The 27,005-nt window shown below is 43.8% G+C and overlaps 1 protein-coding gene across 1 annotated transcript; it reads right to left on the bottom strand.

Annotated features, from left to right (window-relative positions):
- Positions 1 to 211: 211 nt before the first annotated feature.
- LOC121023523 (zinc finger protein 501-like) lies at positions 212 to 25,706 on the bottom strand. The gene is made up of 5 exons (XM_040465479.1): positions 25,443 to 25,706; positions 10,029 to 10,110; positions 5,368 to 5,810; positions 3,741 to 3,867; positions 212 to 2,876 (listed from the first exon to the last, which is right to left on the bottom strand). The coding sequence occupies exons 3-5, from the start codon at positions 5,398 to 5,400 to the stop codon at positions 1,591 to 1,593; spliced, it is 1,446 nt and encodes a 481-aa protein (XP_040321413.1). The 5' UTR covers positions 5,401 to 5,810; positions 10,029 to 10,110; positions 25,443 to 25,706; the 3' UTR covers positions 212 to 1,590.
- Positions 25,707 to 27,005: the final 1,299 nt, after the last annotated feature.

Genomic DNA, 27,005 nt, shown 5'->3' with positions numbered 1-27,005 from the left:
TAAAATTTTTTGTTAAGAATTTCAGGTTTTTACCTAAGACAGTAGTAGTTCTGTGGGTAATCTGTTAAAGTCTACAGTATTTTTAGTGGCAACATTGCTGCAGAGTCCCCACTGACTTTGAAATGATTTTTTCGTGGTGGTAATGGGCTGCAGGGTCAGTAATATAGTAGGAGCAAGGCAATAAACAACAAATGGGGAAGGTTCAAAGAGGTTCAGCAAAACGTACATTTGAAGTTTTATTTGTGGTGATCAGCAAGCGCATAGGTAAGTGGGGTAAGCAAAATCATGGTACATCCATACAGAATAGCATTCAGCAATAAAAAAATGAGCTCTCTCAAAATTATTCAGCATAAAGGAAACCACAATTTAAAAAAGTAAAACATTTGACTCTAATCATGTAAAAAATACAAAATAATTTACTGTGCAGGGTAGAGGTTTAAAAAGGGCACAAAATAAAAGGAGTTATATAGATTTATTACCACCCATGGTTTTGTATACAATTTAAATATGTGCAGTTTTACAGCATGTTAATTATACCTCAATAAAGCTTTTTTAAAAAATCAAATAGAGGTCTGGGTCCCCTATATTTTTGCACAAGAGTCCGCCATCCTTCCTCATGCCTGGGGAAGGGATGCCCTGCATCAAAGAAGAGTTTCAAGGTCATTTCTATCTGGGTCAGCAACTGGTCAGAAAAGCTACAGATCTCAGTGGGATTTTCTAATCCTATTGCCATTTTCTTGCCTACGCAGCAAATATCTGTGAGATGGGCTAAAAATTAAGATTGGCACGATGGCCTCGATTTCCACAACTATAGGAGGAACACTGGTGTGGAGTGTACAAACCAGCATGTCAGTGGACGCAAGTTTTGTTAGATGTTTATATATCCTAAGTCCTGCCATCTTCTGTTTCTGTACAATCACGGGTTTTCAACCTGGCTCCTATCGTAGTTTTACAACCAGCCAATGACACCAGAAAGTGAACTTTACACATGAAGGCACATGATTCCTTTGCAGTGCTCGGGAACAGCTTCCCCATGATAATGCTCGACATCGTGCGACAGCCCTGGGAAAGAGGAACCACTCTCGCGGGAGCCCTACAGGTGGTCAGAAGAGAAATACGATGTCCTCGTGGTGCACTGCAAGGAGGTCTAGAAGGTAAACAGTATTTTCATTTCAACCCCTTGGCACTGTCAAAACTGGGTCAGAACCCGAATGAGGAAGAAGGGACTTGCTGTGTTACATGCCCCCCCACCCATCACTGACAGTGGTTGAGAAAGGACCTCTGCCCTGAATGAGGAACCTGGCAGAGCAGAGTAAGAATATGCAGGGCTCCTGGAAGCTTCCCCACAAACCTAGGAGTTTTGGGGGATCTCCCCAGTGTGGACGTTCACATGAGTGTGACGTTCAATTGCCAAGAGCTGGCTCCCTCACAAGGTCTCTAGTTCTATGAAATACCATATTCTGGGCAGGACCTTCTGGGGCCCAACAAGGCCGGACGTTTAGATGAAGGCTTTCCACCGACATCTGCTGCACATATGTAACATATATGTAGCTTACGAGCCATTTCCCCACAGTTGTTGAGCTCATGAGGTTATCTGGTGTGAAGTTTTCGGTGCTGAATGATGTGGGAGCTTTGGCTGAAGGATTTCCCACATTCCCCACACTCGTAAGGCTTTTCTCCTGTGTGGACTCTCCGGTGCTGAATGAGGTTGGACTTTTGGCTAAAGGATTTCTCACACTCATTGCACTTATAAGGTCTGGCTCCAGTGTGAATTCTCTGGTGTTGATTGAGAGTGGACCTGTGGCTGAAGGATTTCCCACATTCACCACACTCATAAGGCCTTTCTCCGGTGTGAATGCGCAGGTGCTGAACAAGTTTGCATTTGTAGCTGAAGGATTTTGCACATTCGTTGCATTTGTAAGGCCTTGCTCCACTGTGAATTTTCTGGTGTTGAATGAGGTTGGAGCTTTGGCTGAAGGAATTCCCACACTCGCCACACTTGTAAGGCTTCTCTCTCGTGTGAACTCTCTGGTGTTTAATGAGGGTAGAGCTGTAGCTGAAGGCTTTCCCGCATTCGCTACATGCATAGGGTCTCACTCTGGTGTGAATTTGCAGGTGCTGCACAAGCCTGAATTTGAAGCTGAAGGCTTTTCCACATTCGCTGCACTTGTAAGGCCTTGCGCCAGTGTGAATTCTGTGGTGTTGAATGAGGTTGTAGCTTTGGCTGAAGGATCTCCCACATTCGTTGCACTCGTAAGACCTTGTTGCTGGGTAAGCTCTCTGGCAATTACTCAGGATGGAGCTTTGGTTAAAAGGTTTCGCACAGTTCTCCCAGGCATGGGAACTTTCTCTAGGGTCAAGCTGCTGAGGCTGGAAGAGTTTATTATAGTCACAGCTGAATGATTTCCCATAGTCGCTGCATGTGTGCGGACTTTTTCCGCCCTGAAAGGACTCCCCGTGCTCGAAGCTGCTGTGTGGTTTTGCCCCTTTGAGAGTGGCCTGATGCTGGAGGAGACTCAATATGGCCAGGAAGTCCTTCCCTATCTCCCCGCAGGGGAAGGGCTTCCCTGACACGTGCAACTTGTAGCTTGTCACAACCTCCATGTCCCACCTGAATGGCTTCTCTTCGTTGTGCTTCTGGTGCTGGTGAAGGCTTGTGCTGAACCACAACTGCTTCCCGCATGCCTCACAGGTGTAGGATTTCTGGCCCGGATGTGGTCCTTGGTCCTCTGCCAGGTACAGAATATCTCTCCCAACCAAGACACACTTCTCGCAGGGATGAGCTTTCCACACGGGTGGACCTGGATCTGTAGCCTTGCCCAGTGACATTCGTGGCACAGAAAGTGCCTCCTCGTCCTCCATTCCGTACCAGCAACCTGAAAGCCCAGAGACGCTGGTGTGAAGTGCATGCTATCTTTGGTGGAAGGGGAGGGCTCAACACAAATGTCTGTCGGGCACACTAAAGAACGAGTCCACTGGATGTGTTTTCAAGATGAGGGTGCTGGGGTCGGGTTGGTAAAAGGGCTGCAGTCCTGGAACTCTAATGTCACAAGACTGGGGGTGGGGGGGGGCAGCAGCACAGGAAGAAGCAGGTTCTCCAATGCACCCCTGCCACTGGCCTGCAGCTGGGAGTGCTGTGTGGGAGTTTATGTCCAGGCACCAGAACATCTGGTTGCAACTGACTAGATGGTATTCAAAGACTAAGGACGCGTAACCTAACATTGGGAACAGTAGAGAAGAAAGGTTGATGTATGGAAGATGGAAACAGCAAGGGACAAAACCTGAGGAAGGGGGAAGGAAAGACAGAAATGACGTGTGCGACCACTGGCATAAATACACCGGCGGGCCATCCTGCTAAGACCCTGGACTCTTCTAAACCCCGGGTGAGCGAAGCGGGACTTGGATGACACAAATCCCTGAGGCAAGGACAGGCAGGGACTAGCAATGCCCCAGAGCAATTCTGCACACGACCAAAAACTGGCAACAAAAATAATCCTGTGTGTACAAACAGTCCCTGGTCCTCCAAGCAACTGCTGCCAGAGACCAGAAGAAACATGAGCTAGAAGGAGGGGAAAAACCTGGGCAGGGGCCACGGATGTGGACAACAGTGCTGGACGCTGATGTTGCGGGCTCAGCAAGAGGGCAGTTGCTGAGCCGGGCCCTGGTGATGGCAGTCCCTACAATCTCTACAACCCAAATGTGAGGGGCAGGATACCATGGAGTGGGGGTGAGGGTCTTACCCAGTGAGATCACAAGTGCAAAGTTCTCCAGCATCACATCGTGGTACAGGCATCTCTGAGTCTCATCAAGGAGACCCCACTCCTCCCAGGAGAAGTACACGACCACGTCTTCAAAGGTCACAGTATCCTGTCGTAGTGGGGGAGAGATGAAACTACAAACAGTCCCCTCTCCACAGGACCCACACATCTATCCCACACTCATCCTCCTCGCAGGCCGCCCGACTGAGAGGAGATACCAAGCCCTGCTGCCAGTAAATCACTATGTCCAACCCTCTACAAGAACAAGGACGATGTGGGCAGACAGACATAATCTTAAGCTCGGGTGGGCATGGCCTCGCCAGCCCCCAACCAGGCAATGTCCCTGAAATCCTCCACAGTGTACCGGCCAGGTACAACCAAAGATAGACTCCACCCTCCCACCTAAGTCCCTGATACTGAACGCCTGGGGGGGGGGGGTCCCTCAGTTCACACACCTCTTTTACCCCGTAAGTGCCTCTCCCTAGTACTGAGCCCACAGCATCCAGAGTGCTTGGCAAGATGGACCCCACTTTCCAGGGCAACATCAAATCCACTATGAAGACCTGCCTTTCATTGTATGTGTTCCAATTTCCTCTTCTTTTAAGGATACTACTAATCATATTGGATTTAGAGCCTCACTTTACAAGGTCTTTAAAGACCCTGAGAGCTCCATGAGAGCTTGCCACAAATAAGCAGCAGCCTGCTCATGTCCACTCTTCCCCTGAAAGTCTTCTGTCCCTTACCCATGTTTGAGAGGCCACTTGCTCCAAGAAACAGGTTCGAACTCAGTGCCCAAATTCCTGGCCTCTTAATAATGTTATTGCCATAATCAGAATTTCCCTTCCTAAATGCAACACAAAGCGCCACCTACACATCTAATGTTGAACCACCTCAAATTTTTAGACTTTATATCCAGCTGCCCACTTCGTGCCTGCACGCAAAGCTTTCTGAGACAAAGAGACAGGGGTGGCCCCTAGGGCTTTATTCTAACTCACTCTCCACAGTAGAAAATCAGATTGGTTCTACCTGAAGAAGGAAGTTAAAATCCAACAACTCCCCTTACCTCCATGGCCACAATTTACATCTACGTAGCCTCCCCGCTAACCTTCCCAGTATGTTTTCTGCAGCTACGAAGCATGGATAAGAGAAGATCCAGACCATCAGAACGAAAGAACATTTGCATTTCTCTGGATACTCACAGCTCCGGCAAACGGGTAGCTGTGCCTCAGGACAACCTCATCTTACCGCTAGAATGGAGAAGGCCTCCCCCCACATAACCTCTAGTTTAATGTTTCTCCAGGGTCCTGAACACCCTCTTACTTCCATTCGTTCTAAAAGTGCTTCATCTGTAGAGGGTGGGGCTCAACGAGATCTGGTCTCCACTGTTCCTCTGACCCCCCACTCCCACCCCTGGCCTGTAAGTCTAGGCATGACTCTGCCTCATATTCTTACGCACGCACAAAACTCACACCTCGGTTTGGAGCTTGCAAGCGGGTGCTCAGACACGTGGCCCCCGCCCACGAGCGCCTCCCTGTCTGGGACCCCGGGGTCTGGACCGCAGGGAAGCCAGCGGGTGCCCAGAGCTCAGGCCCAGGGGCTGTGCATTTACCTGAGCTGAGTCCCTGGGCGCGGCCGCCGCCATCGGACTCTGTGGGCAGAGCAGGGCTGGGAGCCGTCCGGCGTCTCAGACCCTCCTCTGAGCAGTGGGGACACCTCCTCTCGGGCCGCTGCAGTCCTCACCTCGTCTCGACCCAGCACTCTGGAGCCTCTGACCAGGAAATGGATTCGAGAGCTGCCAAAATGACTGCCACCAGGACCCCGCAAGTTCCACCCTGAGGAGTTGGCACACGTGGAAACGCCCGTCTCCTGGACCTTCATTGGCTCCACGCTGACGTTGCTCGGTGCAGGGTCCTCTGGGCAGTGTGGTTCTCACAGCTCCGTGGGCCTCTGTGAAGGGCACCGCACATCAGAACCTCCTGGAACACGGGTGAAGCAGCTTTGCTCCTCAACAGGCCAGGCCAGGTTCCTGGGGAGTTGCCGGCAACTGCTCACCTAAAGGGTTAGCAACAATGATGCTGCTTCAGACTTCATGAAGTCCATGTGCTCCCAGAGGCGACAAGTTCTACCCCAGATGCCCCCAAAGGTTACAGATCCAAATGCACACGGCATTCCATTGTCACTCACATAGCGTGTGGGACCTCATCTGCCATGGTTTTGTTTTATCAAGGGTCACCGCCCAGTCAGTGCTTTTTTCCAACACCCGAAGGCCATGGATTCTGGTATTTGGTCCAGTTTTACAGCCACTTACAGAGGAGTATGACGGAGACCATTATAGCCTCACACACTTGGACATGAAAGGGATTCCAAGGCTTTCCAAGCCCAATTCTCCATGCAGAACTTTCTCCACACTCTGCAAATGTTATTAGGGTTCTCAAGAGATGTGGGTTATAAAACAGAAGGCTCCAAAGCGAATTCTATGTCACATTAGAGATTTGACCGACACCAGTTGTGCTCACTAGCTCCTACGGCTTTACATAGCACCTACCGTAAGAGGATTACCTATGCAAGGACTGAGAAGAGAGAACAGAAAGACAGGAGCACCGTGCACGAGTACTCACTTCTGTAGAGGTAGTTCTGAGTTACTCCGTGTGTCTGAGAAAGCAGCAAATAAAACTGTATATTTTATCTATGTAGGGGGCTTAAACAGATAAAGATATAGACTCATTAAGGATATTTTGATGTATATACTCCTGAATTGAGTTGGCAAAGAACATGATTTGTGATTTGATAGTTACATTTTTTTAATGTTTCTTCATTTTCAAGACACAGAGACAGAACGTGAATGGGGGAGGGGCAGAGACAGAGGGAGACAGAATCACAAGCAGTTCCAGGCTCTGAGGTGTCAGCACAGAGCCTGATGCAGGGCTCGAACTCACAAACCAGGAGATCATGACCTGAGCCAAAGTCGGACACTTAACCAACTGAGTCACCCAGGTGCCCCATGATTTGCTACTTAAAGGATATGGTATGAAAGGCTGAGAGAAATCTGTCGTGTGTTGATGCTAAGAGTTTCTCACAGTTCCGGGGGGGGGGGGCGGTGTCGGGGGACAAACAGTACATGCACCAAGAAATAATCTTTTTGGACATTCAATTAGAAAACATCCTAAACCTCATGACTCTCTTGTGAAATACTTAACAGGTTTGGGATTTGCAGGTAATGAGGCCCTATTCAAAGGGCCACCTAGAATTTATAAATGCTGTGGTATTTGTTCTGACTGCTCTACCCTCAGGCTTCCTTATTGAGACACAATACTGAAACTATCCCAATTAATAATCCTACAATAGCTTCTAGATGAAAAGAAGAGTTGTAAGTCTCTCTCATTGAAATCATAAGCTAGAAATGATTAAGATTAGTAAGGAAGGTATGTTGAAAGCCGAGACAGGCCAAAAACTAACCCCGTAGCCAAATTATGAATGCAAAAAACCCACAAAGTCTTTAAAGGAAATTAAAAGTGCTATTCCAGGGGCGCCTGGGTGGCTCCGCTGGCTAAGCATCCAACTTCAACTCAAGTCATGATCTCGTGGTTTGTGAGTTCAAGTCCTGCATCAGACTCTGCGCTGACAGTGCAGAGCCTGCTTTGGATCCTCTATCTCCCTCTCTCTCAAAAATAAGCACTTAAAAAAAAAGTGCTACTCCAGTGAACACACAAATGATAAGAACACACGACAGCCTTACTACGGACACAGAGAAAGTTTTAGTGCTCTGGACAGAAGCTCAAAGCAGTCACAACATTCCCTTAAGCCAAAGCCTAATCCAGAGCAAGGCCCTAACTCTCTCCCTTCTATGAAGGCCAGGGGAGGTGAGGAAGCTGCTGAACACAAGTTTGAAGTTAGCAGAGGTTGGCTCATGACACTGAAGGAAAGAAGCCGTCTCCTAACAGCAAAGGACCAGGTGGGGCAGCAGGTGCTGATGCAGAAGCTGCAGCAAGTGCTCTGGTAGCCCTAGCGGAGACCGGAGATCGTTCGTGAAGGTGGTGACACTGAACCACGGATTTTCCAAATGCAGACCGAGCAGCCTTCGACTGCAAGATGGCCATCTAGCGCTTTCATAGCTGGAAAAGTCAAGCTTGTTAGGGCCAAGGCTCACGTATCATTCTGAAAAGCCCAGGGCCCTTAGGAATTCTACTCTGCCCGTGGTATAAATAGAACAGCAAAGTCTGGATGACAGCACATCTGTTTATAATATGGCTTACTAAATAATTTTTTAAAAAATATTTACTTTGGGGAGAGCACAAGTGGGGGAGGGGCAGAGAGAGGGACAGAGGATCTAAAGAGGCAGGCCTCTGCACTGACAGTCTGACAGCGGTGAGCCTGATGTGGGGCTCAAACTCACAAACGGCGAGATTATGACCTGAGCCAAAGTCAGACGCTCACTGACGGAGCCACACAAGTGCTCCTGGTTTATTGAATATTTTAAGCCCATTGCTGAGACACAGTGCTCAGAAAAAAAGATCTCTTTCAAAATATCACTGCTCAGTGACAAAGCATCCTGATGGAGATGTATGATGAGACTAATGTCTCATGCCTGCTAACACGACATCCATTCTGTTGCCTGTGGATCAAGGAGTAATTTTGACTTTCAAATCTTAAGAATATGATTTGTAAGGCCAGAAAAGTAAACTGAAATCCTTCTGGAATTCCATTTAGCTGCCATTCATCGGTAGCAGGAGCTTGGAAGAAGTCACTGCAGATGCGCTGGCAATGGCAAGAGAACTAGAATTAGAAGTAGACGAGATGCGGGACGCCTGGGTGGCTCAGTCGGTTAAGCGTCCGACTTCGGCTCAGGTCATGATCTTGCTGTGTGTGAGTTCAAGCCCCGCGTCGGGCTCTGTGCTGACAGCTCAGAGCCTGGAGCCTGTTTCAGATTCTGTGTTTCCCTCTCTCTCTGACCCTCCCCCATTCATGCTCTGTCTCTGTCTCAAAAATAAATAAATGTTAAAAAAAAAAAATAGACAAGATGTGACCAAATCCCTGCAAGGGACAAGCTCACAATAAAACCGGAAGTGGATGACCAGAGAACTGGTTGCTTGAGGGGGATCCTACTCTGGGGAGAGGCCTGAAGACTAGAGAAATCCAGTTGGTGGATAAGATGCTATCAAACAGCATCGTGTGCTTTGGTGAAATTGTGACAGGAAGATCCACTGATATGGCAACTTCACTGCCTTATTTTAATAAACTGCCATAGCCACCCCCACGTTCAGGGTCATAAACAAAAAGATTATGACTCACTAACAGCTCAGATGAGGGTTAATGTTTTTTTTTTAGAAGACAGTATTTCTCAAGGTATGTATACTGTTTTTAAGACATAATGCTATTATATACTGTAAAGACAACAGTTACGTATGTACTGGGAAATCAACGACTCATCTGACTTGCTTTATTGCAGTGGTCTGGAACCAAATTTGTACCCACAGTGTTTCTGTTGATGGCCTAAAATAAGCTACTTTGGCATAAGAATCAACATAGGCAGAAAGAAGCCTTCCTGAGCATCCATCTGATAAAAGCAGAAACTTTTTAGAAATGAGTAGTGTTCTCAATCCACCCTCCCTCAGAAGAAAGTTGGAACTGAGCTCAAACTACACAAACCAACCTCTAGCTTTCTCACATTTTTACCTTCTTCTGATAAGAACATAAAGGGAAACAGGTCCCTACACAAGACATGTGACCTTTTCTGCATCGTTCATAGCATTAGATTAAAATACTATTTAGTCAATTTAGAGATTTATACTCCTCAAGGTCCACATGCACTGTCCATACCTTCACACAAAACATTTTTCACCCAGTGTTTACAAAATAAACATTTTGGGCGTTAGCTTAAAATTCAGATCAGCATTGGATTCCTACCGTTAAACTCTCAAAATCTGAAAACGACATACATTTACATTTTCATGAAATTCTGTCTTTGGATAATTGCTCATACAACAGCTTCTTTTGTATCCTACAATGGCTATTCAACGCTGAAAGCAAAATTCCCTGCAGTTCAAATAACAGTTTATATTCTGGAAGGAACTTAGAGCCCAGAGCCTGTATTTGGAAAAAGATGTTTTCCTTGCCCTCAAGCAGAACTGAAAAACAAGTTGTCACTGCTAATGAGCACAATGGGAGGAAATGCTGAGAAGCATGCAGACACAAGAGAAGAGAGGTGTTTGTGAGTCAGGGTTACCCAAAAGGAAAAAACACAAGTAAATGAGTAAAAAGAGTCAAACATACCAGGATCAGGATGGTGCATATGGCTCTGGCTTCACAGGAAGAGGGTCCACTGCTGAGAAGGTACTGAACCCACTGCTTGGACCTGTAAAGAACAAAGACAATGTGGAGTCAAAAGCCCAGACCACGAAGCTCAAACACATTACATTAATATCACACATGCTGACTAAATTTCCTATGCCTCCTAAGCCTTCCAATCTGCAATATCCCAGGAAAAATGTATACATTCCCACCCCCGCCCCCCACTCCTGTTTCTGCTCAACAAACTGGCACTCTCATGGGAATGTCAATATTAGGTCATAAAATTATAGAGAAAACTGCAAGGAATTTCCAAAGATATCAACTCTAGTCTGAATGAGGAAGACAATATTTAAGTTAAAAGAAACTACTTTATCAACCAATTTAGAGAGTGTGCTAGAGGCTGATTTAATTGAATGAGAAGACTCTAGTGACAAAGAAGGAACACTGGGTCGTTATACCAGAAAATTTCTTTGCTCACATAAGTTGTTTCAATTTAGTAATACTCATAAGACCAAGTCTTTCATAATTACAAAGCTATTTTATGTACATTTTTTTTTAATTTTTTTTCAACGTTTTTTATTTATTTTTGGGACAGAGAGAGACAGAGCATGAACGGGGGAGGGGCAGAGAGAGAGAGAGAGACACAGAGTTGGAAACAGGCTCCAGGCTCCGAGCCATCAGCCCAGAGCCTGACGCGGGGCTCGAACTCACGGACCGCGAGATCGTGACCTGGCTGAAGTCGGACACTCAACCGACTGCGCCACCCAGGCGCCCCTGTACATTGTTTTTTAATGACAAAGATGAGAATCACAGAATCAACCTAACATCTATCAACTGGGAATTGAATAAATCCTCATGGAGCATTAGGTAGTTGTGGATGTGATCGGTAACTTTCCCACTGCTGAAACTTCAGGTCATAATCTTCTATTAAGTAAAGCACGAGAGGGGGATGTGTACATGTTTGTGTTTGAATATTTGTGGTTGGGTAGGGCATGGAAAAGGGACAAGTAAGGGGTGTTTCTGGGTGCTCCTAACGCTGATCAAACTGTGATTCATAAACGATTTGATTATTCTGACACTCAGTAGTGCATCTGCATACCTGTATCAGGGCCCCAGAATGTTCTCCAAGTCACTCACAAGGTTCTCCTAATAGCCTGAAGCTAACTGGACACTTTTGTGTACACTTTCAGATCTTATCCTAGGTTATCCTACCAGCAGTCAGCTAAGTAATAAATGCATTTGTTTTATCCTTCTTCATCACAAAGAATAACCAGGATTCTTAAAATAGCAAAACATGCTCACAGTGCTTTCTAATATATCTAGAATTCCCTAACAGAATAGGATACCCAGTTTAATGTGAATTTCAGATGAGTAATGAACAACTTTATAAGGTCTATTGCATGGGACATACTTATAGTAAAAAATATATATATTATTTATTTTCTAAATCTGGCAACCCTAAGTATACTGATAATGCACAATTTCAACTGGGTATCATTTTAACATGTGAAACTGGCCTTTTGACTTTTTTGTTGCTGCTTAAACAATACAAACATTGAATTACAGTTCTGGAAGTCAGAAGCCCACAACGGGTCTCCACTGGAGTCAGCAAGGCTGCCTTCCTTTCTGGAGGCGCTAGGAAAGAATTTATTCTTTCGCCTTTCCCAGTTTCAGAGGCCACACACAGACCTGGGCTCATGGCCCCTTTTCATCTCAAAGCCAGAAACGGCCAGCTGAGTCTTTCTCACCCTGCATCACTTAAACTTTTTCCATTTTCTGCCTATCGTTTCCCCATGTAAGAATGCTTACAATCATACTGGGCAGGCTCAGGTAATCCAGCATAATCTCCCCATTTCTAGGTCAGTGGATTAGTACTCTTAATTCTACCTACTACCTTAACTCTCCTTTGCTGTGTAATCCGACATTAAGACATAGACATTTAAGGGACACCTGGGTGGCTCAGTCAATTAAGTATCTAACTCTTGGTTTCGGCTCAGGTCACGATCTCCGGGTTTGTGAGATTGAGGCCTGAGTCGGGCTCCACGTGCTGACAGTACAGAGCCTGCTTGGGATTCTCTCTCTGCCTTTCCCCAACTTGTGCATGTGCCCTTTCTCTCTCTCTCTCAAAATAATAAATAAATAAACCTAAAAAAGACAAGGACATTTAAGTGGGGCAGTTTTCTGCCTATCCCATTGGCTTAAAAATGACTATAATTCCCAAAATCCAGCACAAACTTCCCTCTCATTAGGAACACTGGTTTATATGGTTTTAGGAGTATCTGGTGCTGGATCCCCCTCAAGCCCTAATGGTATGATATTGACTCCAACAACTCTTATCTTTTTAGGGGGGTTTCTGCTTTATCCTTAACTGCATACTGATACCACTGGGCAGAGGGAGAGAAAGAAGAAACAAATGCAGTTTCCTCTCTTCTTCAGGATGTGATGCTGGTAGCTACAGTTTCTTCTCCTTATTGCTTTCATTCCAACCATTCTCCTCAGATACATTCTTTATTTTGCTAGAAGCAAAAGTATTTTTATTTATCTGTATTTTCGTGGCTTTATTGAATTATAATAACTGAATACAGTTAAAGTGTACAATGTGGTGAGTTTTAACGTAGACCTACACCACTGAAACCATTACCACAATCAAGACAGGAAACATATTCATCACCATCCAAAATTTTCTTACAACCCTTTCCACTACATCTCTCCCCCATTCAACCACCATTCTCAGGAAACAACTGATCTGCCTGTGTTATAATGCATTAGTTTGCATTTTCAACAATCTTAAACAGAACCATGCTGTGTGTTCGCTTTGTCTGAATTTTTCCACTCAGCATAGTTATTTAGAGATTCATCCACGTTATTACATATAGCCACATTTCATTCCTGTTATGTAGTGGGTACGTGCCCCCCAAATCATAGGCTGAACCCCCAAACCCAATGTAGTAGAATTAGAAGGTGGAGTACGGACAGGTAATTATGTTAGATAAGGTCATCTGGCTGGGACTCTCATCAAGAGATTAGTGATACCACGTAAGAGACAACAGAGGAAGATGGCAGAGCAGCATGGCTCACCTCCTCCCACAAACGCAACAAGGCAACAACTAAGTATAACACAACTCACTCTGAAAATGACTTTAAGGCCACCAGAACACTTATTCCACGGCTCAAGACAAAAAGCCAAATCGAGAAGGGTAGGAGGAGCAGAGATATGGTCCATAACCAAACCCCAAGCATGGCAAGCCACAAGCAGGAGGGATACCACAGGCACAGAGGTCCTCTCTGAGGAATGAGAGGATCGATCCCCACATCTGGCACCCCTGGCAGGACCTGTACCAGGAAGATGAGCCCCACAATGTCTGACTTTGAAATGAGCAGAGCTTAACTCTGGTAATGGGAGAGCCAGAAGGCTATATAGGAAACTGAGATTCTGTTCTTAAAGGGCCAGCATACCGTAACACTCAGGCTGAAACCCAGGACAAAAGGCAGAAGTTTGAAAAATAACTGTATTACATATGAAGATTTACTGACTAATTTTAGAGCATATGCCAGAGGAGCAAGGATCTGTAGAAGCCTTTTTAAGGAAGAGAAGTGCTGGCAGGAGCCATTTTTCTTGCTCTCCTTCAGCCTAGCTGACTGGATGCTTGCGGGAGTCAGTTTGGACCATCTGTCAGTGCTACCTTGCTAGACCCTCCCCCCTTCCTGGCATCCCCCTGCAAACCCACTCGACCTAAGCTACTCACCCCAGCAGGTACCTGTCCAAAGCAGCTCCTGCCCTGCCTCAGCCAGCAGGCAGCCCCAGACAGGCACCTCTCCAAAGCATCTCCTGTCCTGCCCCAGGGAGGAGAGATCGGCCCCCCTCACCAGCATACCAGCAGCAGCTACAGCTTGGCCTCTTAGCCAGCCACACCAGGGACCAGCCCTACCCACCAGTATGCTTGTAGTAGTCACGGCTGGTCACTGCACACAGATGGGCTGAGGGCCAGCCCCACCCACTAGCATGCCCACAGCAGTCCTGGCCCAGTTACAAAAGAGCTCATAAAGCACACACAGGGGACACACCCTGCAGCAACTGGTCCTGGTGACTGGGGGACTGGGCTACTGGGCCCCACAGGATGCCTTCTACATAAAAGGTCATTCTTTTCAAGACCAGAACCCCCGTAGCTGATCTACTAATACATACAGATGACACCGGGCACATTCAGGGTGGTATGGCTGTACACTCTACCTGATACATACAAACAAACACAAGGAGTCAGACAAAATGTGAAAAGAGGAGGAGTATGTTTCAAATATGAAACACAACAAAACCTTGGGACAAGAACTAAATGAAACGATCTACCTGATAAAGAGTTCAAAGTAACGGTCATAAGGATGCTCACTGGTCTTGGCGGAAGAGTGGATGAATTCAGTGAGACCTTCAATAAAGAGATATAAAAAAGAACTAGAGCTGAAAAATACAATAACTGAAATGAAAACTATACTAGAGGGAATTCACAAATTAGAAGATGCAGCAGAATGGATCAGTGAGCCAGAAGATATGGCAGTGGAAATACAGCAGTGCAAAGCACTCAAGCTGAATAGCAAAAAGAAAAACGTATTTTTTAAAACTGGGATAAGTTAAGGGACCTCTGGGACAACTTCAACTGTACCAACATTTGCACTGTAGGAGTCTCCGAAGAAGAGAGAAAATGGTGTAAACTTCCCTAACCTGGGGAAAGGAAACTGATGACCAATCCCAGGAAACACAGACAGCCCCAAACAAGATGAACCCAAGCAGGTCCACACCAAAACACATAACAGTTAAAGTAGAAACAAAATCTAAAGAGATGATCTTAAAAGCAGCAAAAGCAAAGCTAACAGTTACCTACATACAGTGGAGACTCCATAAGGCTATCAGCTGAATTTTCCGCAGAAACACTTCTGGCCAGAAGGGAGTGGCATGTGGCATGATACTGAAAGGAAAAAAACCTACAACCAAGAACTTTACCAAGCAAGGTTATCATTCAGAATTGAAGAAGAGATAAAACTTTTCCAGACAAACAAAAGTTAAAGTTCATCACCACTCATCTGGCCTTACAAGCAATGTTAAAGGGAATTCTTTAAGCAGAAAAGAGAAAAACATATAACTAGAAGAAAATTATGAAAGGAAAAGTTTTACTGGTAAGACAAGTATATAATAAAGGTAGTGGATCAATGACTTATAAAGCTAGTATGAAGGCTAAACAGCGAAAGTAGTAAAATTTTGGTTTTATTAATTTTCTTTTACAAAAATTGGTTAAGCAATATATACAAAAAGATGTAAAATATGACATCATGTACATAAAACTTTGTAGGGGGAGAGAGTAATAAATGTAGTGCTTTTAGAATTTACATGACCACCAACTTAAAAACTTGTAATACTAAAGAAAGCCAACAAATCACAAGGGAAGAGCACAAAAGAAAAAAAACAAAATGCAGTTAAGTACATGCCTCCCAATAATTACTTTAAATGTAAATGGACTAAGTGCTCCAATCAAAAGATGTAGGGTGACTGAATGGATAAAAAAAAAAAAAACAAGACCTATCTATACGCTGCCTACAACAGACTCACTTCAGATCTAAAGACATACACACTGAAAATAGAGGAATGAAAAAACATATTCCATGCATACCGAAGTGAAAACAAGCTGGGGTAGCAATACTTATAATAATAAAGTAGACTTTAAGACATGGACTGTTAAAGACAAAAGTCATGCATAACTATAAATAAAGGAATTAATCCAACAAGAGAATAGCGTAACTGTAAATATCTATGAAACCAACATAGGAGCACCTACAAATATAAAGCAAATATTGGCAGCCATAAAGGGAGAAACTAACAATACACTAATAGAAGGGGACTTCGGGGCTCCTGGGTGGCTCAGTCGGTTGAGTGTCTTGACTTCGGCTCAGGTTATGATCCCGCGGTCTGTGAGTTCAAGCCCCATGATGGGCTCTGGGCTGACAGCCCAGAGCCTGGAGCCTGCTTTGGATTCTGTGTCTCCCTCTCTCTCTGACCCTCCCCAGCTTGTGCTCTGTTTCTGTCTGTCTCTCAAATATAAATAAATGTTTAATTTTTTTTTCTTCTTAAAAAAGGGGCTTCAATGCTCCATTTACATCAATGGACAGATCATCCAGAGAGAAAATCAATAAGACACATTAGACACATAGACTTAACAGATATACACAGAACATCATTTCCAAACAGAATACATTCTTTTCAAATGCATCTGGAACATTTTCCAGGATAGATTACATGTTAGGCCACAGAACAAGTCTCAGTAAATTTAAGATTGAAATCATATCAAGTGTCTTTTCCAACAACAACAGTACGAAACTAGAAATCAATTACAAGAAAAGAAAATGGAAAACACAAACACGTGGAGGCTAAACAACATGCTACTAAACAACCAATAGGTCAAAGAAATTAAAAAACAGCTGGAGACATAAAAATGGAAATGCAACAGTTCAAAATCTTTGGAATGAAGCAAAAGCTGTTCTAAGAGGGAAGTTTATAGCAATACAGACCTACCAAGAAACAAGAAAAATCTCAAACAATCTAACCTTATATTTAAAGTAACCAGAAGAACAAACAAGGTCGAAAGTTAGTAGAATGAAAAAAAAAAATAATAAAGATCTGAGTAGAAGGAAATGAAGACTGAAAAACAATAGAAAAGATCAGGGACACTAAGAGACAGTTCTTTGAAAAGATAAAAGAGATAAGCCTTTAGACAGACTCATAAAGGAAAAGAGAGAGGACTCAAAATCAGAAATCAAAGAGGAGTTACAACTAACACCATAGAAATATAAAGGATTAATTATATGCCAACAAGTTGGACAACATAGAAGAAATGGATAAATTCCTAAAATATATATATATATATATATATATATATATATATATATATATCCTTCCAAGACTGGATCACAAAGAAATAAAAAATTTGAACAGACTGTTTACTAGTAACAAAACTAAATCAGTAATCAAAAACCTCACCAAAAACAAAAGTCCAGGACCAGATGGCTTCACAGGTGAATTCTACTAAATATTTCGTTTAGGGTTAATATCTATCCTTTTCACACTACTCCAAAAATAGAAAAGGAATGCTTCCAAACTCATCCTCAAAGCTAGCATATACCTTGATACAAAACCAAACAAAGACACCACAAAAAATGAAAACTACAGACCAATATCCCTGATGAATGCAGATACAAAAATCCTCAACAAATTAGGAAACTGAATTCAACATATGAAAAAGGTCATTCACCACAACAAGTGAGATTTATTTCAGGGATGTAAGGATGGTTCAATATCTGCAAATCAATCAACATGATACAATATATTAACAAAATGGAAAGTAAGAATTATATAATCATCTCAATATATGCAGAAACAGCATTTGACAAAATTTAACATCCGTTCATAATAAAAACTCTCAACAAAGTGGGTTTAGAGGGAAAATTCTTCAACACAATAAAGGCCATATATGAAAAAACTCACAGCTAACATCATACCCAGTGGTGAAGAGCTGAAAGCTTTCCTCACCATCTACTCTCACCACCTTCATTCAATTCAGATAATAAAAAGAACTAAACAGCATCCAAGTTGGAAGAAAAACGTAAAACTGTCACTATTTGCAGGTGATATGCTATATACAGAAAACCCTAAAGACTCCAACTAATAAATGAATTCAGTCAATTTGCAGGATATAAAATTAATATGCAGAAATCTGTTGTGTTTCTACACACTAATAAAAACCCAGCAGAAAGAGTAATTAGGAAAACAATTCCATTATAATTGCATCAAAAAGTGTAAAGTACCTAGGAATAAATGTAGATAAGGAGGTGAAAGACTTGTTTTCTGAAAACTATAAGACACTGATGAAGACAGCACAAATAAATAAAAAGACATACCATGTATCATGTTCATGGAATGGGAGAATTAACATTGTTAAAATGTCCATACTACCAAAAGCAATCCACAGATTCAATGCAATCCCTACCAAAATACCAATAATATTTTTCACAAAACTAGAACAAGGAATCCAAAAATTTGTATGGAACCACAAAAAACCAACAAATAGCCAAAGCAAGCTTGAGAAAGAACAACAGAGCTGGAAATATACAACACCAGATTTCAAACCATACTACAAAGCTATAGTAATCAAAACAGTATGGTACTGGCACAAAAATGGAACAGAATAGAGCTGAGAAACCTATGCTTATATGGTCACTCTGTGACAAAGGAGGCTAGAATACACAATGAAGAAAAGTCTCTTCAATAAATGGTGTTGGGAAAACTGGACAGCTACATACGAAAGAACGAAATTGGACCACTTTCTTAAACCATACACAAAAATAAACTCAACATGGGTGGGGGGCACCTGGGTGGCTCAGTTGGTTAAGTGTCTGACTCTTGGACTTCAGCTCAAACCCCAGAGTACATGCATACACTCTCTCTCAAAATAAAACAATAAAACAGAACAAAACAAACTAAAAACTCAAAATGGATTAAAGACTTGGATGTAAGTCCTGAAACCATAAAATTAAAAGACATATGCAATAATTTCTTTGACATCAGCCTTAGCAACATTTTTCTGGATATGTTTCTTCAGGGAGACAAAAGCAAAAACAAAAGTAAAAGGGACAAAAGGGAAACAAAAGCAAAAATAAACAATTGGGACCACATCAAACTAAAAAACTTTTGCAAAGCAAAGCCATCAACAAAACAAAAAGGCAACCTACTGAATTAGAAAAAATATTTGCTAATGATACATCCAAAAAATATAATATATATATGTATATATAATATATATAACATATATATTATACTCCAAATACCCCAATACTAAATATCCAAAATATATACAGAATTCACACACCTTAACACAAAACACCTGAAACAATTCAATTAAAAATTAGCAGAAGACCCAAATGGGCATTTTTCCAAAGAAGACATACAGATGGCCAACAGACATGAAAAGATGCTCAATGTAATCAGGGAAATGCAAATCAAATCCACAATGAGATATCACCTCACACCAGTCAAAACAGTATCAAAAAGACAAGAAATAACAAGATGATGAAATAGAGGAAAGAGAACTCTTGTGCACTGCTGGGTGGAATGTAAAGAGGTGCAGCCACTCTGGAAAACAGTATGGAGGGTCCTTAGAAAACTAAAAATAGAAAAACCATATGATCCAGTAATTCCACTTCTGGGTATTTACCTGAAGAAAATGAAAACACTAATTCAAAAAGATATATACATCCCTGTTTACTGCAGCATTATTTACAATAAATAGGATATGGACACAATCTAAGTGTACACTGATATATAAATGAATAAAGACATGATACACACACACGGGAATATTACTTAGCCATTAAAAAAAAAAAAAAGAAATCATAGGGTGTCTGGCTGGCTTAGCTGGTAGACAGTGCAACTCTTGATCTCCAGGTCATGAGTTCAAACGCTATACTGGGCATGGAGATTACCTTAAAAAAAAAAAAAAAAAAAGGAATCTTGACATTTACAACAAGGATGGACCTAGAGGGTATTATGCCAAGTGGAATAAGTCACAGAAAGACAAGTAAGATAGGATTTCAGTTATCTATGGAATGTAGAAAACAAAACTATCAACAGCAATAACAGAGGCAGACTTATAAATACAGAGAACTAGTGGTTGCCAAAAGGGAAGAGTGTGGGGTGATGGACAAAACAGGTGAGGCAGATTAAGAGGCACAGCCTTCCAGCTCTAAAACAAGTTACAAAGATGAAAAGTACATTATAGAGAATAGTCACTAACATTGTAATAACTTTGGTGAGAGATAGCACACTTATAATGAGCATTCTGTAAAGTATGTAATAGTTAAATCATTATGTTGTACACCTGAAACTAAAATTAATGTCAACTATACTTCAATAAAAAAAGAGGGGAGTGGGAACACCAGAGAACTGTCACTCCCTGTCTTTCCATCATGTGAAGACACAAGAGAGCCATCTGCAAACCAAGAAGAATCCTCATCAGGAACCAAAACAATAAGCACTTAATCTGGACTTCCTTCCCAGCTTCCAGAACTCTGAACAATACATTTCTGTTCTTTAAGCCACCTAGTCTATGGTATTTTGTTACAGCTGACAAAGAAAATTGTTTATTCCTGAGTGATATTCCATTATATAGAGGTATTACAATTTGTTTATTCATTCAAACTGTTTTTGATGGACTTTGAGTTTTTTCCCCCTTTTCCATTAAAAGTAAAGCTGTTTAAAAAAAAAAAAAAGTAAAGCTGTTTTAAACATTTGTTCACAGGTCTTTGCATAAACATATCCTTTTATTTCCTTCGGATAAATACCTAGGAATGGGATGACTGGGTTGTATCAAAGCTGTATGTTTAATTTTATTTATTTTCAAAAAATGTTTATTTAGGGGTGCCTGGGTGGCTCAGTTGGTTAAGTGTCCAATTCTTGATTTTGGCTCAAGTCATGATCTCAGTTTGTGAGTTTGAGCCCCACATCAGGCTCTGTGCTGACAGCAAGGAGCCTGCTTGGCATTCTCTCTCTCTGCCCCTACCTGACTCATGCTATCTCAAAATAAATAAACTTTTTTTAACGTTTATTTATTTTTGAGACAGAGAAAGACAGAGCATGAACAGGGGAGGGGCAGAGAGAGATGGAGACACAGAATCGGAAGCAGCCTCCAGGCTCTGAGCCATCAGCCAGAGCCCAACACGGGGCTCGAACTCACGGACCGTGAGATCGTGACTTGAGCTGAAGTCGGACCCTTAACCGACTGAGCCACCCAGGCGCCCCTCAAATAAACTTTAACGTTTTTATTTATTTTTGGGACAGAGAGAGACAGAGCATGAATGGGGCAGGGGCAGAGAGAGAGGGAGACACAGAATCGGAAACAGGCTCCAGGCTCCGAGCCATCAGCCCAGAGCCTGACGCGGGGCTCGAACTCCCGGACTGCGAGATCGTGACCCGGCTGAAGTCGGACGCTTAACTGACTGCACCACCCAGGCACCCCATCAAATAAACTTTAAAAAAATGTTTATTTATTGGGACACCTGGGTGGCTCAGTGGTTAAGCATCCAACTTGATTTCGGCTCAGGTCATGATCTCACAGTTCATGAGTTCAAGCTCCACATCAGCCTCTGCACTAATGGTATGACGCCTGCTTGGGATTCTTGCTCTCTGCCCCTCCCCTGCTCACACATGCATGCATTCTCTCAAAAATAAACTTAAAAAAATGTATATTTATCTTGAGAGAGTGTGTGCACCAGGGGAGGAGGGGCAGAGAGAAGGAGGGAGAGAGAATCCCAAGCAGGCTCCATGCTCAGCACAGCGCTCAATCGGTCTCACGACCCAACATCAAGGGTCAGACACTTAACTGAGCCACCCAGGCACCCCTGTATGTTTAATTTTAAAGATGCTGCCAAATTGCTTTACAAAGTGCTTGTACAATTTCCCTTCCTACTATCAGTGGATGAGAGTTCCATTTGCTCCACATGCTTAACAAAAGATGGTATGGCCAGTTTTTAATGTTACTGATAGGGAAAAATCTGTTACAATATGGCCAACAGGACTGATAGGGAAATTCCAGTCCTCGACTGAAAACTTCCCTTCCGGGTTCTTCTTCCCACCCCACTTGCCACGCTCACAGACACCAAATTACTACTAATGCGGAATGCAGAAGTAACAAACTATAAATTACTCCCTCTGCTTATGCTCGGGGCTCAGACCTCTGGAGAGGGATCGCCTCTGAGCCTGCCAGCATAAAATAAACCTCCAGCCTTCCAACATCTCGGAGTGCTGCTTGGTTCTTCTGCCGGGTGATCCAGAACAGGTTCCGTGACATTATCAATTCTAAAAGTGCACAGTGGTTAAGTCATTATGGGTTTTTCATTTTCCTAATGACTCTTTCCAGCATCTTTTTATGTAAATTTTTGCCAAACTTTTTTTTGAAATATCTGTTCAAATCTATTGCCTGTTTTTAAAAACTGTTTCTAACTATCGAGTTATAAATGTTCTTTATGTATTTTAGATACTTGTCCTTAGATACGTTTTGCAAATAAAGTCCCTCTCTTCTCCTTCTGGGCCTGCCATAATGCATATATGGGTCAGCTGCTAGTATCCTACATGCCCCTTAAGCTCTCTTTACTTTTCTTCTTCTCCTTTTTTTTTTTTTTTTTTTGCTCCTCTGACTTGACAATTTCAAATGACCTGTTTTCAAGTTTGTAGATTCTTTACCTGATCAAGTCTGCTACTGAACCTCTCTAGTAAAGTTTTCAGCTTAATTGTTTTTCAGCTCTAGAATTTCTGGTTGGTTCTCTCTTACAGTCCCTATCTCTTTATTGACATTCTCACATTGTGCATGAATTGTTTTCTGACATTGTTGTTTGTGTTCTCTTAAGTCACCGAGCATCTTTAGCACAGCTGTTTTAAATTTTTGCCAAGTAATTCAGAGGCCTACGTTTCTATATGGCCAGTTACCAGACATTTATTTTGTTCCTTTGGTTGGGCCATGTTTCCTTATTTCTTTGTATGCTCTGTGATCTTTTGTTGAGATGTAGGCATTTGAATTTAAAAAATAAATAAATAAATAAATAAATAAAAGCCAACTTTTCCAGTCATTAAGAACTGGCCCTGTGCAGGGGAAGACCTTCACTAATCTCCTTACCTCAGAGGTTCTGGGATCACTCAAATCTTTTCTGGGAATGCATATTCCCTGTGTTTGAGTGTGTGTGTTAGCTACAGCATGTATGATTGCCTTTAAATACCTTCATTTCCTAGAGAGGTTCTCCCTTGCTGCTTCTTAGAAGCCACAGCCACTTCGTGCTCCACAGGAAGGTACAGGCATCTCCCTGGCCTCCCCATGTTACTTGCTGCATGGTACCCAGAGAGTTTTTTGTAAATTCAATCAAGATTCAATTGATCCTCTGATGATCCTCACTGCCAGAGGCAGCTGTGAAGCCTGGTATGTAGCCCTTCCTGCTTAACTTGGTCTCTTGCTACAACCTCCACAACCCAGACTGACCTGCAGATTGCAGATACCCATGGCCTCATTCCATTTGTGTGCTGCCCTTGCTGTGCCCTCTGCAGTCAGAACTTTCTGATTTTGACTTAACCCCTCATTCAAAGCCCAGCCCTACTGGTCATCTACCTGAGTCCCAGTGTTTCTCCCAGATTTGCCCCTAATCTTATCCTCCATACTGAATGAAATATCCCAGGCCCCACCAAAGTTGCCACAAAATCCATGAAGTCCCTTAAGTGGAATAAACACTAGCTCCAAGGACTGAGTATTAATGGGCCAACTCCTATGCTTCTGTGTCCATCTCATGTCCACTCTTTTCCTGGTACCCTTCATCGGCTATGAGTCTACACCATCCTCAATGTTTTCTCCCTTCATGTTACTCACTTCTGTTAACTTCAGTATGTAAAACTCAATGCCATCAACCAGATATCCAAGCAAGAGGCCCAGTCCTCGGCTACTTCCCTTTCCTAGTCTGAAAATGGTTTTACCATCATAGCCTAGAGACTGCTTCTTGTAATCACAGCTCACTTACCTGGACATATACAGTAGCCACAATATTTTGGATGTCTCCATCCCGAAGCCCTCCCCAGATTTCCAAACATGGGTGTTCAGCTGCCTACTTGATGCTTTTACCCAGTGGTGTCTGAAACACCTCAGATCTTAAAATAGCCACAACAAAGTTCACAATATCCCCAGTGAAAATTACTCTATGACCAATTTTCCCATATCAATTGATGGAATTTTCATCCTTCCCGTTGCTTAGATCAAAACCCTAGGGTCATCTCTGAAAGTGCTTCACTTTCCCACTGTTATAGAATGTTTATGTCTCCCACCCCAATTCATATTTTGACATTCTACCCCCCACAAGCTGATGGTATTAGGAGCTGGGGCCTCTGGGCTGAAATTAGGAAGCAGGCCCTCACCAGACACAGAAACTGACCAGCCTGATCTTGGACTTCTATCCTCCAGAACTATGAGAAATAAATTTCTGCTGTTTATAAATCACCTAGTTTATGGTATTTTGTTACAGCAATAGCAGCAGACCAAGCATGCGACTTCCCTTCCACATTAGGAAATCTAATTGGCCCTTAATAAAAACAGATCCAGAATCCAGTTACTTCTCCTAAGCCACCACTCTGTTCTGTGAACCCTGAACTGGAATGCTACACTGGGCTCCACCTTAGTTTTCCTTCCTCTTCCCTCATCCTCACGATCTTTTCTCCACAGTGAAGCCAGAGGAAGACCTGGGTAAGATCATCTCCGTCCTCTAATCCAAAGCTCGAGTCACCTCCAGAACAGATAAGCAACTTCTCAGGCAGCCATTTCAGTCCTGAATCCTGTCTCACTGCTCTTTGTTCCCACCTGAAGGAAAAGGAATCTGTGGTTTCTTTAACGCTCCCAGCTTCCCTAAAGCTCTAAGCGTTCTTGTGTGCCAGTATGGAGATAACCTTTCCTCGGCTGTTTCCCTCAGGCGCACAAAACGGAAACACCTCTATATAATCCCTGGTATGGACCCAGGGCGGGGGGAAGCCTGGGGTTTCTCGAGGGTCCCTCTACCCAAGGTCTGGAAGGTCTGGAGGAACGGCACTGACAGTCCCCAGGCACTACGGGACAGAGAACACAAGAGGGGGAGGAGCCAGTGTGGGCCCGGGACACCGTACACGGACCGGTGCAGGTTCCATGAGAGCGTCCGTAGCCATGTTTTAACAGGCAGGTTCCAGAGGAACAGGGCCACGTCAGGTTGAGTGCGCTCAGGCCGGCATGTGAGCCAGGTGAATCTGGGACTGGATGCCTCACCTCTGTGCCTCAGGGTTTCCTCTTCCTAGCTCTGCGTCCTTGAAGAGGCAACCTTCCAGCGCCTCAATGTTTCCACCACCCTCCAACCAACTACCTTTGAGAAGCTCTTAAAGCCCTGACGTAATTCGTGTCGCTCCTTTCTTTACCGTTCTCCACAGCTTCCAGAATCCCGAGATGCAGGTAGAACCCTCGGCCTGCTATTCCAGGTGTGACTCCGCCTCAAACACCGTTCCTCGCAGGCACACCGGACCCCAGCTTTCCCGAACGCTGCCAGCTGAGTCGCACCTCCCAGCCTCGGCACGGGTCGGCTCCTCTGCCTGCAACACTCCCCCGCTCCTCATCACAACCACAACAGTAAAGCTGAACAGAGAGGCGGAGATGTCATGTTTGTTCACGGCCATTGTCAGAAACGGGACCCCACCTACCCGTGCCCTATTGTCCCAGACAGTCAGGCCTGGGACGTGAGGACGTGAGCAGGCGCCCCTCCGCCGGCGCTTTAGGACCTGGGAGGCGGTGAGGGGCCGGGGAACGCAGCGTTTACCTGAGCCGGGTCCCTCAGCGTGGCTGCCGCCATCCGGGCCTGTGGGCGGAGCGGGGCGGGGAGCGGGCAGGCCCTCGTGCGGGGCGCCCTGGGCGGTGTCGCCGAGCCTCAGACCCGCCTCTGTGCGGCGGGGACAACGGCTCCTCCGACTCCTTCTCCGGCACGTCACCTCCGCGCAGACCCACCGCTCCGGAACTTCTGCCCGGATGAACACAGGGGAGAAGCCAAAATGACCGCCCGGAGGAGGACGCCGGAAGTCCCGCCCCGCGCTAGGTGTCACACACGGAAGGCCCCTGTGCTAAACCTTCATTGGCTCGGCGAGGGGGCCGTTAGACGCGGAGCCTGCCGGGTAATGTAGTTCCCACGGACTCCGGTGCCTCGGGCAAGAGCGCTCCCCAGCAGACCTGCGGACGAGTTTAGAGCCGCGAGCTGCCCTGGGGGATGGCGTCTGCGAGTCCAAGGGAGTAGAAGGGTCTTTGTCCCTTCCTCAAGGGGCAGAACTCAAGTTTCTGGGGCGTGTTGTGTATTGTCTGCAGCTGTTCACCCAAGCGTTTGGAAAAGTGTTAACTTCGGACTTCGTGAAGTTCAGTTTGCTCCCAGAGGCTACAGATCCAAATGCACTTATCCGTAGTCATTCAGACAAAATGTGTCCACTGGTAGCAGAAGCTAACATGTCACGTTGCAGTTCAAATCCATATACTGTGCAGTGTATGAAGAGTCGTTGTATCGGTCTATGCTTGATTAAGGACAAGAGAAAAAACAGGTTGCGTCATGACAGGAAATATTGTAGAGGGAGGCTGGGCTACCCTGAAGCGGGAATAAAAGGTGAGCTCTGTAATTACTACAGAAAATGTCTCCCTTGACTGTAAACTATTGTGTCCAACCTAGTGAGCGACATGTTTACCTCTTTTTTAAAATCTATTTAATCTTTTTGGATAGCCTGATGGTCATTTTCAAAAATGAAAATAGTCTCAAAAATAGAACTGTGAAGAACCTGCTACTTTGATAGCTTCAGTGGCTTGTGTTCACAGGTGTAGCATGTATGAAAACGGTGCTGTGAACCTCAAAATGTAGGGAGCAACTTAAATCCATGATTTCATCTCACTACTGGAAAGTGGTTATCATTTCCCCTATGATTACAGGGAATATTCTGCATGAGGAATTGACATTATCTGAGAAAAACAGTTGTAAAATGCAAATTACAGAAAGCTATTAATAGTGGCTATGTAATGATTCAGAATTTGTGTCAGAATTGTGATATTAATGGAAATATCAGCGGATGGTAAAAAGATCTCAGAGAAATTATATCAGTGTTGTCTGAGAAGAAATACAATTAAGCTGAGCATGTGACTGTAACAATCATTCTGAAGACTTTGTCTCCAAAACTTGATTCTTACTCATTCTTGAAATGAAGCGATATTGGCATTCAGGGAAAGCTAACAGGCACATGAGGAATAGGCAGAACTGTAAAACTATAAAGGGAAGCTAAAGTGTCTTGTTTTTTCTCTGTTCTAACAAATGATCAATGAGTATTTGGCTTCAAGAACTTATTGTACACGCATA

This window comes from Herpailurus yagouaroundi, unplaced genomic scaffold, assembly GCF_014898765.1.
Source record: "Herpailurus yagouaroundi ecotype Mexico unplaced genomic scaffold, PumYag 557, whole genome shotgun sequence".
Taxonomy (NCBI): domain Eukaryota; kingdom Metazoa; phylum Chordata; class Mammalia; order Carnivora; family Felidae; genus Herpailurus; species Herpailurus yagouaroundi.
Note: the sequence above shows the minus strand (reverse complement) of the source record. Positions and strands in the feature narration are given on the sequence as shown.